A 16733-nucleotide genomic window follows, 5' to 3' on the forward strand; every position below is an offset into this window, starting at 1 on the left:
CACTTGATGTTATGGGGTTGTTGTGGTTGACGCGTATCTTCAGTGTTTCAAGCAGGACTGGAATGGCAGACAGGATTGATGGTCACAATTTGTAATAATCCCGAAGGAAAATAAATGTAATTCAAACTATTAAAGATTCATCAAGAAGTTGTTATAGATGTTGATGACTATTGCAAGGATCAGTAGGGTACCCGAAGAATCTTCAGAGGTTCCAGCCTTATTTATCTGATGCTGCTACATTAACCCAACAGATGGTGGCAGAAGAGAATGAACTCTTCTGCAATCATTGAAATCCTTCAATCATTGAATCATTGAAATCCTTCAATGATTGCAGAAGCTTCCTCAAAAAGTCCAATCTGCTCTGTCTCTTTCTACACCCTGTTGGACTCCATCAAAGCTGACTCAACAATTCTCTTCTGGTTTTCATAGACGGGATCTTAAGATGCAAGTTGTGGAGAAAAATTTAGGAAATTTATCTCATGTAATTCATGGCTCAATACATAATCTTTGTGGTTGAATTTGGGTTTTATGGTTGGCTTTGGGGCAAAGGTTGGGTTCATCATTCGATGAATTCAGTCAATCAATCCATCTGTATTGATCACAAAGGGAAATGAACCAGAAAAATGTCTGCAGCCAGAATCATCTTGATTTCAGCATGAAAATCAGCAATGCTCTCCATTCAAAATAATATAGTTTATTGTCTTTTTATCTATATTAGAAACATAAAATAGAGGAAAAACTGCTTTGGAATATATAATCAGTTAATTCCACACATAGCAGGAATTAACTGTTCAATTTGTCATTTTAGAAAATGTGTATTTTCTAAAATGACAATTTTAGAAAATTAAGTGTAAGTCCTTGTCAGCAGTATTTTCTGTACTCCAGCCCACCTTTCGTCTCCATGGTAACCAATGAGAGGTAATGTGCAGTATGTCCAGTGCGGTAATGAGAGGTCATTACTGCAGAGGTCATTTTTAAGACTTCCACTCGGCTAAAGCGGAGTTGAGATGTCAGTTGAGATGACATCTTGTGTTGAAGTTTTAGTTAATTACTTAAAAATTCTTTAAGCATTTAGACATTTACTGTGGTTTGCAAAAGTATTCACACCCCTTAAACTTTTTAAATTTTTTGTCTAGCCAAGGCCAAAACTTGTTTAGTTGGCTCTAGTGGCCTTTATTTCAAAGTAGTTTGACAGGAAAGAGGGTCATGAGAGGGAGAAGACATGCGGCAAATGTAGCCAGGCTGGGAATCGAACCTGTGACCACTGGCATGAGAACCAAGGCCTGAATATGTGGGTTGTGCTTTGCGCCACCAGAGCTTCCAACTGCCACTTGGTGTAGCATTAACTTATGATAAGTAGTGTTGGTTAGTGGAGCTAATGTTTAGGATTAGCTGCAGCAGTCAAGATTAGTACTGGATGAAATGATGGCAACTGGTTGACGCCATCATGCCTCTGGACATGTGAAACACTTTGAGGTCTTCAGGACTTGAAGCTTTATGCCATTTTGTACACAACTAACGTTTTAGTTTGTGGTGTCCCCACATGATGTACGGCAGCAGATTAATCAAGTGAACTTTTTAGTTTTGTTGGAAATCAGATTTCTGGAAACCAAAAATTTTGTACCAACCTCAAATTGTAGAATCAAGATTGTTGGGAATCTTGATTCCCAACAATCTTGGGAACCAAACACAGATCTGATCTCCATCCATCTTCTATACACCCTTGTCCCTCAGTGAGGTCAGGAGGGTTGCTGCTGCCTCTCCAGCTAACGTTCCAGGTGAGAGGCGGGGTCACCTGGACAGGTCGCCAGTCTGTCACAGGGCAACACAGAGACACACAACCATGCACACACACACTCACACCTAGGGACAATTTGGAGAGGACAATTAACCTGACAGTCATGTTTTTGGACTGTGGGAGGAAACCGGAGAACCCGGAGAAAACCCACCATGCACAGGGAGAACATGGAGACTCCATGCAGAAAGACCCCAGGCTGGGAATTGAACCCAGAACCTTCTTGCTGCAAGGCAACAGCTCTACCAACTGCGCCACTGTGCAGCCCCAGATCTGATCTGTGTTTGGTTTATGTAATTATTAATAATTGTAATCAATAACTTCTTGTCAATTAAATTCTTAACGAAATTAAATATTCTTTAGTTTGACTTTATAACTCCAGAGTTCCTGGAATCATAAGTTACAAACTCATTCTTTCACAAAGGAATGAATTCAGATCACTGACACACTGATTTCTTATCAAGTCTGAGGATTTATTAATATAATAGCACAACTTTGCAGCAAATAACCAATTTCTTTGACTGGCATGCAATTAAAAGATTAAAGAGGAAACTTTGGTCTACTGTTGTGCTGCATTTGTGGTTCTGCAAAATTGATTTCAATTTTTTTAGGGATCTTTTAAGTTATTTTCCAGTATTCCATGTCATTTTGCCATAGTTTATTCATTAATCTGAATTGATTCCTATTTTATTGGCACAACACAATCAGCTCAAGCAAACATACAAAAGCTTGCTTGAGCTTTTGTATGTTTTTACAAAAGCCTTATTTTAAACGCCTAATGGAAAAATGGAAAAGTCTCGATTGTCAATCAGGCTAAATGTCCCAAAAGGCAAAAATTGATGGAACAAAAAAAAAATGGAGAGGCCGCTGTTCTGTGGTTCTCCAGGGAACAGTGTGAAGGTTTTGAAATAAATGTTGGTAGAGTTAGAAGAAGATTCAGAGCTTTTGTGTCTCAGCTGCAGGTCGACTCTCATCTGATCAGCCCAGAGTTTTCTGACAGAATGTCTTCAGCACAAGAAAAGCTTAGGACTTGGTTCTGATCCGTTTTTGAATAAAATTGGATCAGAACAGTTGTTGTTCATTTAGTTCCACTCAGTTGTGGTAAAAAAATATTCCCAATTCCATTTCTGCTTACTGAATCGGGAAATAACATGCCGTTCCACGTTTCCCTCCAGGTCTGACCTGATCCGACTGTCTCACTCCTCATGTTTGCTTCCACCTGCAGAAGCCTGATGTTTAAGTCACGCACCCAGAAGAGGACCGTGGTGCGGGATGCCCAGGGGAAGCATGTCCACCTGGAGCGTCTGGACGACACCCCAGACGCTCTGCAGCCCGATGCCCTGCAGCAGCACTTGCGCCACCTGCTCCAAAGGTACTGTGAGGACGACCAGGAGGAGGAAGACGAGGAAGAGGAAGAGGAGCAGGAGAGCCATGACTGAGCAGCTACTTCCACTGAACCCTTACTACATCTTCAACTGAAACGTTTGGTGACGTTCTTCCTCAGAACCAGATGTTCTCATCTCCAAATGTTGGTTTGTAAATTTCAGAACAGGATTTGTCCTTTAACGATATTTTTTTTTCCATTTGCTCTAATTTTGACCAAAGAAAGCACCTCTCAACGTTTTAGATCTTTTATTTCAGTGTTGAGCTGCTCTGACGTGTTGGAGGTACAACTCACCAACAGGCACCTCATTCATGGGCCTCTTCAAGAACTCTTGTAAAGATTTATACATAAAGAAGATGAAAGGAATCTAGATGTGGCTGGACAGAAAATCAACTAATTGTTAAAGCATTTAATACAGCATGAAAACCTGCTGTACATATATCTGGAGAAATGACTCATAAAATTACTGTTCCATGGATGGTGATGGTGTGTTTCAGAGCCAAACCTCATGATCATAGCTTTTATCTTCATCACGCATCAACAACCCTTATTTCAGTTTAACTTCACATTGTAGAGTCTCGTCTGGCATGTGACTGTAAATAGTGTGTTTATTGAGAAAGTAGTGATGAGGCACCTGGTGCACCTGGAGCACCTGGTGCACCTGGAGCACCTGGAGCACCTGGAGCACCTGGTGCACCTGGTGCACCTCTCCCCTCCCCTAGGTTCTACGTTCTATTACTGAGAACTTAGTGCTGAGAACTGTTGCATGTTCTCAGCACTTAAAACTTAAATGTTTGATTTCCAAACTTTTAACAGAGAAAAATCTAAGTCAGATTTCTCTGAAGACAAGTTTATGAAGAAACTGCTGAATGGAATTGGCTTTGAAAAAGACTTGTTGAAGGGTTGAAGGATTACTGATCAATCATTGCTACATGTGCAGTAGAACAATGTTTTATAAGCCTGGCCTTTGCAGTTCCACTTGATTCTTATTTCCCTTCAGTGCTCATTTTCATTTCTCCAACCAGCAGAAATAGTGACAGTTTTAGAATTGTAGTTTCAGCAAATGGCAGCGGAGGAAGAGAAGGAAGCTGTTCAGTGACCAGCTTTCAAATATTAAATCAACATTAACAGCTGTATTGTTCAGATCTTCACTGTGGAGGATGGTTGATAAGATTCTTAGACTAGAACTGACACACACGTCACAGGCAAACATTAGCAGTTGGGTAAAATGTAAAAGTTCAACACAGTCCAGGAAGCAATCGTACAAGTGGCTGTTTTCAGGATAGCAATTCATCAACATGAGTTTGCTTAGAAAGACAAATTAACAAAAGCAAATAGTTAAGAAAACAGATTTCAACTTCAAGGTTCTGGTGTTCCTCTCAGTTTCTGCAAACTCAAGCATTTTTAAAAATACCATATTTAAGAATTTTTGGGAAGGAATTAACTCGTAGATTTTAAATTCCTTCCATCTTGGAGGCTGTGATGCCAATGAGCTGCAGGTGATCTTTGTTGATGTTCTCCTGAGTCAGCAGAAGCGTCAAAGGGCCAGGATGTAACCTCAGTCACCTCCAGCAGTTTACAGAAGGTCAAATATAATCACGAGATTTATCACAACAACATTGGAATTCTTTAAAACTAGCTTTATTGTTTTTGTCTTCTGATCAACGTCGGCTTCTTTATCTGCTGTGTGTTTGGCGCCCCCCTCTGCCTGGGAGGCACCCTGCGACAAAATGTATGTTATACATCGGCTTTGTGTTGAAGTGGACAGCAGAGCAGACTCAGGTTTGAATCAGGTTCTCTGAAGCTCAGACGTCACTATAGTGATTATAAAATGTGATCCATTTCACTGAACATCTGCTTTTCTATATAAAATAGTTACAAGTCTGACTGATCAGCTGAGTCTCTTTTTTCAATCTATAATCACGCTACATGTAGGTAGAAGCAGAGGGACTAAATAGTTAGTTTGATACTAAATAGATTTAATTTGGACTGAAGAACAGTTTTCCTTTTACTTGGTCTTCTTTACATCAGCTTTATTTATTTGATTGTCCTGAAACAGCCGTTGTGACCTGAGGTTATGACCTGTTGTTGCCCCTGTTCACTCAGAAACCAGCTGATGTCCAGTTGATGTCCAGCTGATGCTCTTTCCACACTCCTGCACGTCATCACAAATCTTTCCTTTCTTATTTATTCCCATCATTTTTAGACCTGCCGCGCCTCAAGCTGACGTTTGGATGTGTGTTTGAAAAAGTTCAAAAGCTGAATGTAAATACTGAAAATTGACATGGTGTGTTTTTCGTTCTCTGGTTATTTGGTTTTGTTGACCAGACTGATTAGGTGCAGTTTTCACTTCGTTTTACTTTTTACTTTGCCACTGATGGAATCGCAGAACAAAACTTGGTGTCCAAAGCAGTCAATGAATTTGATAGAAGCATCTTGTTTCCATGGTGATCTCAATATATCCATATTAACTATCTATGCGGGCATGTATGACTGAATTATTCTTAAAATAAATGCACCTGAAACGTCAGCTGCAGTGTGTAAGTGGCAAAACAATAAACTGTACATGTGCTCAACAGGAAGTGATGTCATTATTTTTGGTCATTATAGAAAGAAATTTACTTCTTTACATTTTATCCACTCTTATGACAGAAAAGTACTAGAAAGGTCTGAATTATATTTTGTTTCTAATTGAGGAGCATTAAACTTAATTGACATATTTCCATTTTGTAAGACTGGAAGCCTGACCTGCCAATTCCAATTTTGGCAAATACAAGGGTGTGTGTGTGTGTGTGTGTGTGTGTGTGTGTGTGTGTGTTTTAATCCTGAAAGTCAATACAGAAAAAAAACAAAACAAAGAAAAAAATCAAACAGTTTTTTGACGACTTAATATTTAACTCCAAGCCAAATAACTAGCTGAAAGGTTGAGCCATTTTATTTGTATTTATTTGCATATTAGTTCAGTAGTCACTTTGAAACCAATTATTTAGCTTCATTAAAGCTCAGAGCTAAATATCTAAGTAAATATGAACATGGTGAAAATATGACTGAAAAATAAACTAGTTTCCACTCTTATGACTACAATAACCCAAATTATTGTAGTTAACTTTTGACTGTGACTTTACACTATTGCTGGGTGTCAGATGACGTAGAATCAACGTCAAATGGAGGCCAATAAGTAAATGGGCCTGTTTAATTCTGTTGATCCAGCATCTAAATGTTCAGTCTGAAACATTAACTCAGCATGAATTTGGGTTTACAGAAGCTAAATAAATTGTTTACCAGGAGATTCAAGCATAACATGTTGTTGCATCATTATGTAGACTAATTTCTTAAAAAAGCACAACTCACCAGGCAGAAATGGTTGACCCAACCTGGAGCTAGAATGTTATTCTCCAGGCTCATCATGTCTGCAGCTCCAGATCGTCTCGACACCTAAAGCCTAAATCCTTAAGAGAAGTCTTTTTACCTAGATGGATATGATATTTAGGATCATATCCTAAATACACGCATATTTTTTCACAATCTGTGCCAGCCGATTTAGAGTATTATTGTGATCCATTTTGCTCTGTTTTGAATTGAAGAAATCCTCTTTGGGATCTCCATGTGAATTTCACATGTCATCCAAGGCTAAATATTTAACTCTAAGCCAAATAACTGGCTCACAGGTTGAGCCCACATTTGAAAGTGGATCATAGTTAGTTATGATCCGCATAACTATCTGAAACCCAGCAATAACTGCAGGTGGGTTTGAATAGTAAATATTCAAACCCACCTTACTTAAATTGATTAAAAAATGCATATTTCATCTAAATGACATTTTATTTGATAGGCTTGGCCCACCAGTATATTGTAGAAAGTGTAATGTGATTATGCCAAATAAGTTGTATAGACAAAAAAAAAAACCTTCCAAAAATGAAGAAAATGATCAAAGGCCCTGAACACCTCACATTTTGAGCCCATTTCCTTTTAATCCCATGGCATCACCGCAATGACAAGAATTAAGCATAATGAGAGCACTGGTGATGATGATACTCATTAAATGAATAACTAAATGATGAATGAAGACCTTAACCAAAAGTTGTGCTGAGGAACGTTGGCAAACAGTGGGAAGTTATGGTAAAGGAGGGAATCACAAAAACTGAAGCCTAAAAGAGGAACAAGCATCAATATCACAACATAAAATGTAACAAATTTGAACAGAGAACATTTTCATCATTGTATGAGAATATCCAAGACTAGAAATTCCATGTCCGCTTACATTCTCACAGAACTTTCCTTTTAAACAAAATCCTAGCAAACCAGAGAGCTGAATGGATTTTTACTTTAAGGATGTAAAAAAATGAAAAATGAAAAAAAATGCATTAATCACTGAAACTTATTCATCAAAACAAAACAAAGCAAACATGATAGATGGCAGTACTGAAAAGATACATGAGCAAGGAGGTACAGTGTGTGACATTTTGGTCATTGTCCCTCAGCGTTTTATAATATATGAATACATGGAATGCTAAAAAAAATGATAAAGTTTCACATCTTAACAGCCTATAAATGACCAGGCACTCCTGTTAAAACATACAGATCTAAAAGGGGTGAAACCGAAGCTCAGGTAATAAACACACTACTGATAGAAACAGCACACATTCTCACTACAAAATCATAAATCCCTTGATTAACTTCTGTTGACTTTTTAACATGAGTGCAGCAGCAGCTACCATATGTAAACAACACACTGAGCATTAGCAAAGGATAGCAAGGATTGGCTTTGGGATGCTGTGTCCACATGGTGGGTGGGGTTTGGTCAGCTGTCTTGCTGGAGGCTGTTTGTGGTCCAAGAGTGTCAACTCAACTGCAACACAGGTCACATGACCGTTAGATAAAACATGGTTTCACTTGATTCGTCACCATATGGTTGTGCTTTGGGGTTGATCGTACTTGGTGGGGACGGTGAGTGACCCGGAGCGATGGAAGTGGATGTTCTGCCACTTGCTATCACGGCGGTGCCAGATGCGGGTCTCCTCGGACTGCATGGTACGCGGCATGCCGTTGCTGTCGATGTACTGTGTGAGGCGGATGTAGGCAATGCAGGCCGCCTCGTCCCCGATCAGGTGGACGTGGGGGTTCAGCAGGATGGTGTGGATGGGCAGTTTCCCCTTAGACAGAGCTACAGAGAACAAAAGTAAACCAACCGGGAAACCTGAGAATACCGATGAACATACAGGCGATCTTCTTAATTTTTGAGCAGTGATGTGATAAAATGGAGATCTGACATTGGATAAAATGCAGGTAGACTTTTCATCAGAAAATTTGAAAATGCAAACATGAACATCCAGTCTTCAACCCGACGCTGAGCTCCGAGTAACAAAGGGTACAGAAGCTGCACCCAGAAGCAGTTTCTGAAATACTCAAACTGCTGATTTACTGAGATTTTCACGCACAACCATAGTTCTGTGGGCGCAAATACCTTGTTGATGCCAGAGGTCAGAGGAGAATGGCCAGACTGGCTCGAGCTGATAGAACGACAACACTACAGAAGCTACTGTATCACAGATGGCAGCTAATTCTGTGAAATTCAGTCCAGTTCAGACTGTAAACTGGTTTACATACCGGACCACTGGGTTTACATGGCCCTGGTCAGCTGAACCTGGTCAGCTGACCAGGTTCAGCTAGTTTGCCTTCACTTTTACCACTTGAATAAGTTGGGCAGGCCATGAAATTAGCATATCACAATAAAGTTCATTTTCCAGAGCAGGAGTTTTATATATACCATGAATGTGCCACAGCCGTGATCATACAGAAATATTTGTCTTGTGTCATCAGCATGCACGGAAAAAGATGTTGTAATACTTTGAGCAAAGGAAACAATATAACTATTGAATAATTTAAAGTGCATCAATACTTTTTATATGAAATGTTATGCAAACACACATTAGCAGCATATACACTCACTGGTCACTTTATTAGGTACACCTGTCCAACTGCTCTTTACTTGTTGATGCCAGAGGTCAGAGGGCCAGACTGGTTCGAGCTGATAGAACAACAGTAACTCAAGTTGCCACTCGTTACAACCGAGAAGAGCATCTGTGAATGCACAATATGTGTGTCCGGCCACTCCTGTCAGCTAACAGGAAACTGAGGCTACAATTCACACAGGCTCACCAAACTTGGACAATAGAATATTGGAAAAACGTTGCCTGGTCTGATGAGTCTCGATTTCTGTTGCAACATTCGGATGGTAGGGTCAGAATTTGGCGTCATCATCATGAAAGCATGGATGCATCATGCCTTGTATCAACGGTTCAGGTTGGTGGTGGTGTGATGCTGTGGGGGACATTTTCCTGGCACACTTTGGGTCCATTAGTACCAATTGACTGATGGACCCAAAGTGTCAACGCCACCTGAGTATTGTTGCTGACCATGTCCATCCCTTTATTACCACAGTGCTCTGATCTTCTGATGGCTACTTCCAGCAGGATAACGTGCTATGATATGAAGCGTGAGTCGTCTCAGACTGGTTTCATGAACACGACAATAAGTTCACTGAACTCAAATGGCCTCCACAATCACCAGATGTGGTGGAACAGATGCTTTTCATCATGGATGTGCAGCTGACAAATCTGCAGCTGCACATCCATATTGATATGATAGCATCATGCTATCATATCAATATGGATCAGAGTCTGAGGAATGTTTTCAGAACCTTGTTGAATCTATGCCACGAAGGATTAACTTGAGGCAGTTCTGAAGGGGGTCCTACTAGCAAGGTGTACCTAATAACGTGGCCGGTGATTGTAGCCCGAGGAAAAACTTGACTTGTGAAAGATTTTTGAGGTATTCTTTGGATACCTGAAAAATCTGTTTTTTACTGGATGTCCATGTCTGACCAGCTTTTCATTTCACAGCTACATCAATTTATCTCATCTTCTGCACACTTACTTTCATAAAAGCTCAATCTACTAGAGCTGAGAGGTGTTTCTCAACCTTTATCAGCCCAGCGCCCCCCCAGCCTTTATCCAGGTCCCTCACCGCCCCCACCAAAGAATTTGTAGGCTACTTTGCACTGACTATTATTTTATTATTAATATTACTATCACTATTGTAGATGTTTAGATTTTGATGCTTGTTTCTGTTTTTATCATCAAAAATAATTTCCCAGAGAACAAAAAGTCATGGGAATAGAAATTATTTTCACAGGCGTCTATGAAAAATGCAACAAACATTCAAGTTAAAATCTGTAGGCCTAACAGCAGCCAATCAGTGGAAACAATATTCTTATTCTTTGCCATTTTCTAGTTGTTAAATATTATTGATTGTCTATTGATTATAGATTAATAGTTTTACTGGACAGAAATTACAAAGAAAAAATCTGGTTCTTAATCAAATCCTAATTGAAGAAATAAATATATCAAATCTAATTAAAACATAAATAAGTGAGTTCTTTACTGTTATGGTCTGTAAAATATATTTATTCTCAGTACTAGATGTGGTCTCAACAAACCCATGACACTTCAACAATATTATTTTACCTTTTATCTGGAAATAGTGTCTGTTTATTCTTGCCATACAGTCCTCTGTATTAATTATTGCTCAAAAGGTCTTGCCATACCAGTTTATTCCTCTATATTTACTTTAGTTTCTTAGTTTATTTTTGCATTTTGTTCTTCATTTCCATTTAGTTTCATTTGATTAGTATTATCCTCTCTTGTTATGTCCACTTTAGTTTCTTTCCTGTTGCTAAATTTGTTTTATCATTTATTGACCATCAGTAATCTTCACTCATCACCTGCTGCGGCGCCTAATCGTCATGTGTTTCACATCATGTGTTGATTTTTCAATGTTCAGCGTCGGATTCTCTGTTTTTATGTCATAATTCACATCTAGTTTGTCGCTCCCTGTTTCAGGGTTTTGCACAATGTGCGCGTGTTTTTTTTTTAAAGCCCCTAAGGTGCAGGGCGGTCGGGAAGCGTATCGATGGGGAAAAGGCAGACTGACATCAACCTTTTAAAACAACGGAAACAATTCCTGCATTCTGATTATTGAAATTTAAAAGTGCTGTGTTGTTCAATCACCCCGTTTCATACCGGACCACTTACAGCTCCGTGTTAACGCTATAAAATGAACGCTCTCTATCGTGGTATCACCATGGAGGGATTTCTTTATTTAAATGGGTTCATTTTTCAGAGGGATACAAAGTCAGGATATCGTGCTTTTAGCTACCGGTAGCTAAAAGCTGGTAGCTAACCCTAACCCTAACCCTAAGCTTCTTGGTGGCGCTGCACCAAGAAGCTAACAAACACTGAATAGAAGAAGAGCTGCCATCGATACAGTTGCAGCCAAGCATGATTTAATGTTACACAAGACAGTTTTACCAAGTTGCTCAAAGTCTAAACTGGTATTGTTGTGGATTTAAGGTGTAAAGTTTACCTTCGACCAAACGCCCCCCAAAGGTATCCCAGCGCCCCCCTTTTGCAAAAATGTCCACGAGCGCCCCCTGCTGTCCTCTGAACGCCCCCTGGGGGGCGGTACCGCCCACGTTGAGAACCGCTATACTAGAGGTTTCTGGACACAGCAACTACAATGGATCATTGTTTATTTGCTGCTCAATAGTCATGGATTCACCTATTTTTATAGAGCATGGAGCTTGGGAAGCTGAAATACAATGGCAAAATGCTACGTGGCATGCGATTGGCTGTTGTTTGCAAAGCATTCAATCCATTTATTGATTGTAACTCCAAAGAGCCGCTAATGTAGATAGACTGTTTCCATTATGTCTATCAATGTATGATAAGGTATATTTGTTGTTTGAACTATTAAAATAGGCAGTCATAGGAGTTTATAGAGGGGGTCTCAAATATTTCCAGATTTTAGCTATTTGCAGACAGTTGTGCCCAACAACTGGCTGTAAATACCAGGGGCCTGCTGTATTACCAACCCAAACAATAAAATAAATATAGAAAAATAGAAGCTAGAATGCAGAGTCATTTATTTTGAACAGACAAAACAGAAAAATATAGGAAATAATCATGCCAACTGACATGCCAATTTGTTTGAAAAGGAGCAGGCATTTAAAGGAATTTATGATTTCCTTTAAATGCAGGAAATTTCCTGATTTCCTGCATTTAAATTTCCCAATACCAGAAAACCAGAAAAATAAGAAAACTTATATGAGAAAAAAAGAGTATATTACCAACCAAGTGTGTGTGTATTGTTGAATTGGCTTTCCAACAAGAAACCTTGAACTTTGATCCCAGAATTTCCAGAAAATCTTTACCGTTTTCAAAATAGAAGCGGTGGAACTCTGTGCCTTCGACCAGGTTTCCCAAAGCCTCAGGTTCAAAAGATGTGAGACCAGGGTCACAAATCTTCCTGAAACAGACAATCACATTAGAGTTGCCTGAAGATAGAAACACATGTAGAGATGTATGAAGCTAGCTGAACTCACGTGTAGGCCTCAAAGTCTCCGTTGTTGATGGCCTCAATCAGCTGCTCTGTCACTTTGATGATCTCCTGCTTACGGGCTGCAAAAGACACACCCAAAAAAGTTGCTGTTTGTTGTAAACTGTGAACTGAAACACAAGTTGGAATTTTGATCTTTATGAGAGCACCGATGATGATCATGTTCAGGAAGGGAAGCTCACAGTTTGAGGCATGGCTCACACACAGTCACATGGAGAAGAATGAATTAGAGGCTGGTTGGAGGTGAAGGTGATAGAACTCAATGCAACATCAACATTACCTTTCATGCTAAAGAGGTAAGCTAGGAGACAATGAATGCAAATAGTAAGTAGTGCATCCTTCACACAGAAACCTTTTGTACCTTGGACAGCTTCAGTGTTGTTTCCAGCTAACTGAACACTGACACCCTGCTGACCGGTTACATGTCCAAGAATGGTCACCAAGACCAGGATACCACCTACTGATGACTGACACATACTTCTTCTGAGAAGGTCCAAAAACAAGCCGCTCTGCTGTCAAAGAACAGAAAAATAAGGCAGGGGAAGCATCCTGCATCCAACACCACCTAGTTCTGATTGACCATTTGTGACACTGCTGAAATACCGTCCGTCCCCTCATGGACTTCACTTTGCAAATAAAGACACTACAGATAAGGTTGCTGATGCACATCCAGCTAAAAAAAACAAAACAAACAAAAAAAACCAGCTCATTACAAAACTCAAACCTTTAACTTTTAGACAGATGAAGACATTATGAGTTGTGGGAAGAAGAGCCGTTTCCCAGTGAAAAAGAGTAGGCAATATGAAGAGAGTGGGCAATATGAAAGTATGTAACTTTTATAAAAGCCCTCTTGTCCTGCAGGGACACAACCGACGGGATTCACCCTGGATATATTCATGATAACAGGATTTCTGCTGTTTTGAGTTTACGGATTCCTGGATTATCGACAAATTTTTGACGGACTTGGCCGAACAAGCGAACACTCAGACTGTTGGTGGACAGAGACGAAAGTTGGATGCGAGTCTTGCTGAGACTCACAGCCCAGCTGAGGAATCTAAAACTCACTAACGAGTTGGAATCGATCTTGGAGAAGTTGCTAGTTTTGGTTCAGTGGAACGACCAAACTAATTTGGATAATTGGGAACTGTGATCAGCAACAGCAGATCTTTAATGTGTTGTGGTGCTAAACCGTTCAGTGATTTATAAACTAACAATATTTTGAAGTTTAGTTTCTGAGCCACAGGGAGGATTTTGGAACTGGGTGGTGTGTTATATCTTCCTGGTTTTAGTGAGAACTTGAGCAGCAGCGTTCTGGATCAGCTGCTGCTGGAGAATTGATTTTTTTAAGCAGACATGTGAAGATACTGTTGCAGTAATCAATGCGACTAAAGATAAAATGCATGGATGAGTTTAGATCTTGCTGAGTCATCAGTCCTATGATCCTGGATATGTTCTTCAGGTGATAGAACGTCAACTTTGTAACTGTCCAATCTGATGAGAAGTCACTTATTGAAAGTACTTTGTCAGTACTGTGGTAACTATGGAAACCAGACTGAATGATGATGAAACACTGTTTTTTCAATAATTTTGCTGATGAATGGAATGTTGGAGTTTGGCCAGTAAATCTGCAGGAGTGATTTGTCCAGATAGTTTTTTTTAGCAGTGGTTTGATAACTGATGTTTTTAAAGCCTGAAGGAAAACACCTGATGAGAGGAATGAGTTACTATTTGAATCAGATCAGAGGCAACGACAGGCAGGACGTTCTTAAGGAAAGTTGTGGAGCTTAATTGATTTAGAACGTCTTCTAAACGTTTATAGTTAAGTAGTTGAAAATGAGTCATTTTTTTGTATTTGTTGTTTGGGCATAGATTTGATTTTTTTTTGGTGTGGATGTTTAAATTAACCTTCTATTTTTTTTTTACATTTTCTTTGTAAAGAAGAAAATTCTTTACAAAGAAGTTGGCAATTTCATTGCAGGCTGTGATCAGAGATCAGGTCGTAAATAAGTGAATGTTTCTGTTTATGATTTCCGCAAAGAACGTTTCCCTTTCATGTTTTAAGTTATAGCTATTGCAGTCTTTCTTTGTAGATTTCATAATTAATGTGAAGTTGACTTTTACACCATTTACATTTGGCCCTACAACAAATGTTTGTTTCAGATCTAACTATTTGCACATATCACAAAAGTGAGTACACCCCTCACATTCCTGCAGCTTTTCATGAGGCAACACTGACAAAATGACATTTTGGCACAATGAAAAGTTGTCTGTGTGCAGACTGCTTTTCATTGTGCTTTTCAACCCTAACCCTAAACTGCCAGCAACAAAAGTGAGTACACCCTAAGTGAATGTTCCTTGAGTATCAATATTTTGCGTGGCCACCATTATTGACCTAAACTACCCTAACTCTCTTGGGCATGGAGGAGTTCACCAGAGCTTCACAGGTTGCCATTGAAATGCTTTTCCACTCCTCCATGATGACATCACGGAGGTGGTGGGTGTTCAAGACTTTGCGCTCCTCCACCTTCCGCTTCAGGATGCTCCAAACATGTTCTGGAGACATGCTGGTTCTGGAGACATGCTTGGCCAGTCCATCACCTTCACCCTCAGCCTCTTCAATATAAAGCAGTGGTCATCTTAGAGGTGTGTTTGGGGTCATTATCATGCTGGAACGCTGCCCTGCGACCCAGTTTCCAGAGGGAGGGGATCAGGCTCTGCTTCTGTATTTCATGGTACAGATTGGAGTTCATGACATGTAACTAACCAACACCTGCTGCACTCATGCAGCCCCAGACCATGGCATTCCCACCACCATGCTTGACTGTAGGCATCACATATGTATCTTTGTACTCCTCACCTGATTGCAGCCACACATGCTGGAGACCATCTGAACCATCTCTTGCTCTCGATGAAGGCGGACGCTTTTTCCCTCTGCTCCCTCCCTGCTCCATGCCTGCTCTGCTTGCTCTGTTTTTTCCTGACCTTTCTATATTTTTGGAGCCTTTCTTTGCACATCATCCAAATCTACAAATTATGAATCTGGTCAACCAGTCTCTCAATGCAATTGATCAAATTTCGATGAGAAGTCTGGGCACAGGAGAGTCCTCTTGTCCAGCGGGGACACACCCGACGGGATTCACCCTGGATTATTCATAGCAGGATTTCTGCTGTTTGGAGTTTGTGGATTCCTGGATTATTGACAAATTTATGACGGACTTGGCCGAACAAGCGAACACTCAGACTGTTGGTGGACAGAGACGAAAGTTGGATGCGAGTCTTGCTGAGACTCACAGCCCAGCTGAGGAATCTAAAACTCACTAACGAGTTGGAATCGATCTTGGAGAAGTTGCTAGTTTTGGTTCAGTGGAACGACCAAACTAATTTGGATAATTGGGAACTGTGATGTATCAGAGAGACTTTAGGGAAGATTGAAATTTATAATCTTCCCAACCTAAGACATTCTGCTTCTGAATTGGCTTTCCCTGTGTGGCCTTGGAAGGGCTGCATAATTCCAATCTCCTTGAAGATATGTAAACACAACGCTCTTTCCCGTCTCACCCTCCCCTGTATCCATGGAGCTGTGGAGCTGAGCGCTCCCAAGGACATCATGCCTTGATAACAACACCTCTATCAGACTTCTGCCAGGAGGCCGAGCAACGTGGTTTCATGGCTCTGTGATGTCACCGCCTTCACTCATGCTTTGTTTTGCCCTTTGTTTTGTCTGAATGCTGCCATTTGCCCTAATGTGTCCTTTCCTTTGGTTTGTTTTTTTGTTTGTATTTCCTTTTAATCCCTGTAAAGCACTTTGAATTGCCTTGTTGCTGAAAATGTGCTATATAAATAAAATTACCTTACTTTATCAGACCACAGGACCTGGTTCCAGTAATCCAGTGTTGACATGTCTTCAGCAAACTGTTTGCAGGCTTTCTTGTGTACAGACTTCAGAAGAGGCTTTCTTCTGCAGTGACAGTTTAAGTTGATGTAGTTTGTGGCGTATGGTCTGAGCACTGACAGGCTGACCTCCCACCTCTTCAATCTCTGCAGCAATGCTGACAGCACTCCTGCACTTATCTTTCAGAGACAGCATTTGGATGTGAT

The 16733-nt window shown here is 40.2% G+C and overlaps 2 protein-coding genes across 40 annotated transcripts in view; one reads left to right on the plus strand and one right to left on the minus strand.

Annotated features, from left to right (window-relative positions):
* ank2b (ankyrin 2b, neuronal) overlaps positions 1–5755 on the plus strand; it is a 215531-nt gene extending 209776 nt beyond the window's left edge. For all 24 annotated transcript variants that reach the window (XM_081599462.1, XM_081599464.1, XM_017310416.2 and 21 more), the window contains one exon: positions 3021–5755. In XM_081599462.1, coding sequence (XP_081455588.1) covers positions 3021–3234 — 214 coding nt within the window. In that variant the 3' untranslated portion in view covers positions 3235–5755. The remainder of the gene's footprint in view (positions 1–3020) is intronic.
* A 352-nt stretch (positions 5756–6107) lies between these two features.
* The window catches only part of camk2d1 (calcium/calmodulin-dependent protein kinase (CaM kinase) II delta 1), a 108743-nt gene continuing 98117 nt past the window's right edge, over positions 6108–16733 (minus strand). For 8 of the 16 annotated variants that reach the window (XM_008434849.3, XM_008434851.3, XM_017310419.2 and 5 more), the window contains 5 exons: positions 12916–12936; positions 12622–12697; positions 12451–12545; positions 8115–8343; positions 6108–8028 (listed from right to left, as the gene is read on the minus strand). In XM_008434849.3, coding sequence (XP_008433071.1) covers positions 8025–8028; positions 8115–8343; positions 12451–12545; positions 12622–12697; positions 12916–12936 — 425 coding nt within the window. In that variant the 3' untranslated portion in view covers positions 6108–8024. The remainder of the gene's footprint in view (positions 8029–8114; positions 8344–12450; positions 12546–12621; positions 12698–12915; positions 12937–16733) is intronic. The other 8 variants (XM_017310420.2, XM_008434857.3, XM_081599482.1 and 5 more) reach the window with 1 other exon arrangement.

The sequence above is a fragment of the Poecilia reticulata genome, chromosome 18 (genome assembly GCF_904066995.2).
Source record: "Poecilia reticulata chromosome 18, P_reticulata-male-v2, whole genome shotgun sequence".
Classification (NCBI taxonomy): Eukaryota; Metazoa; Chordata; class Actinopteri; order Cyprinodontiformes; family Poeciliidae; genus Poecilia; species Poecilia reticulata.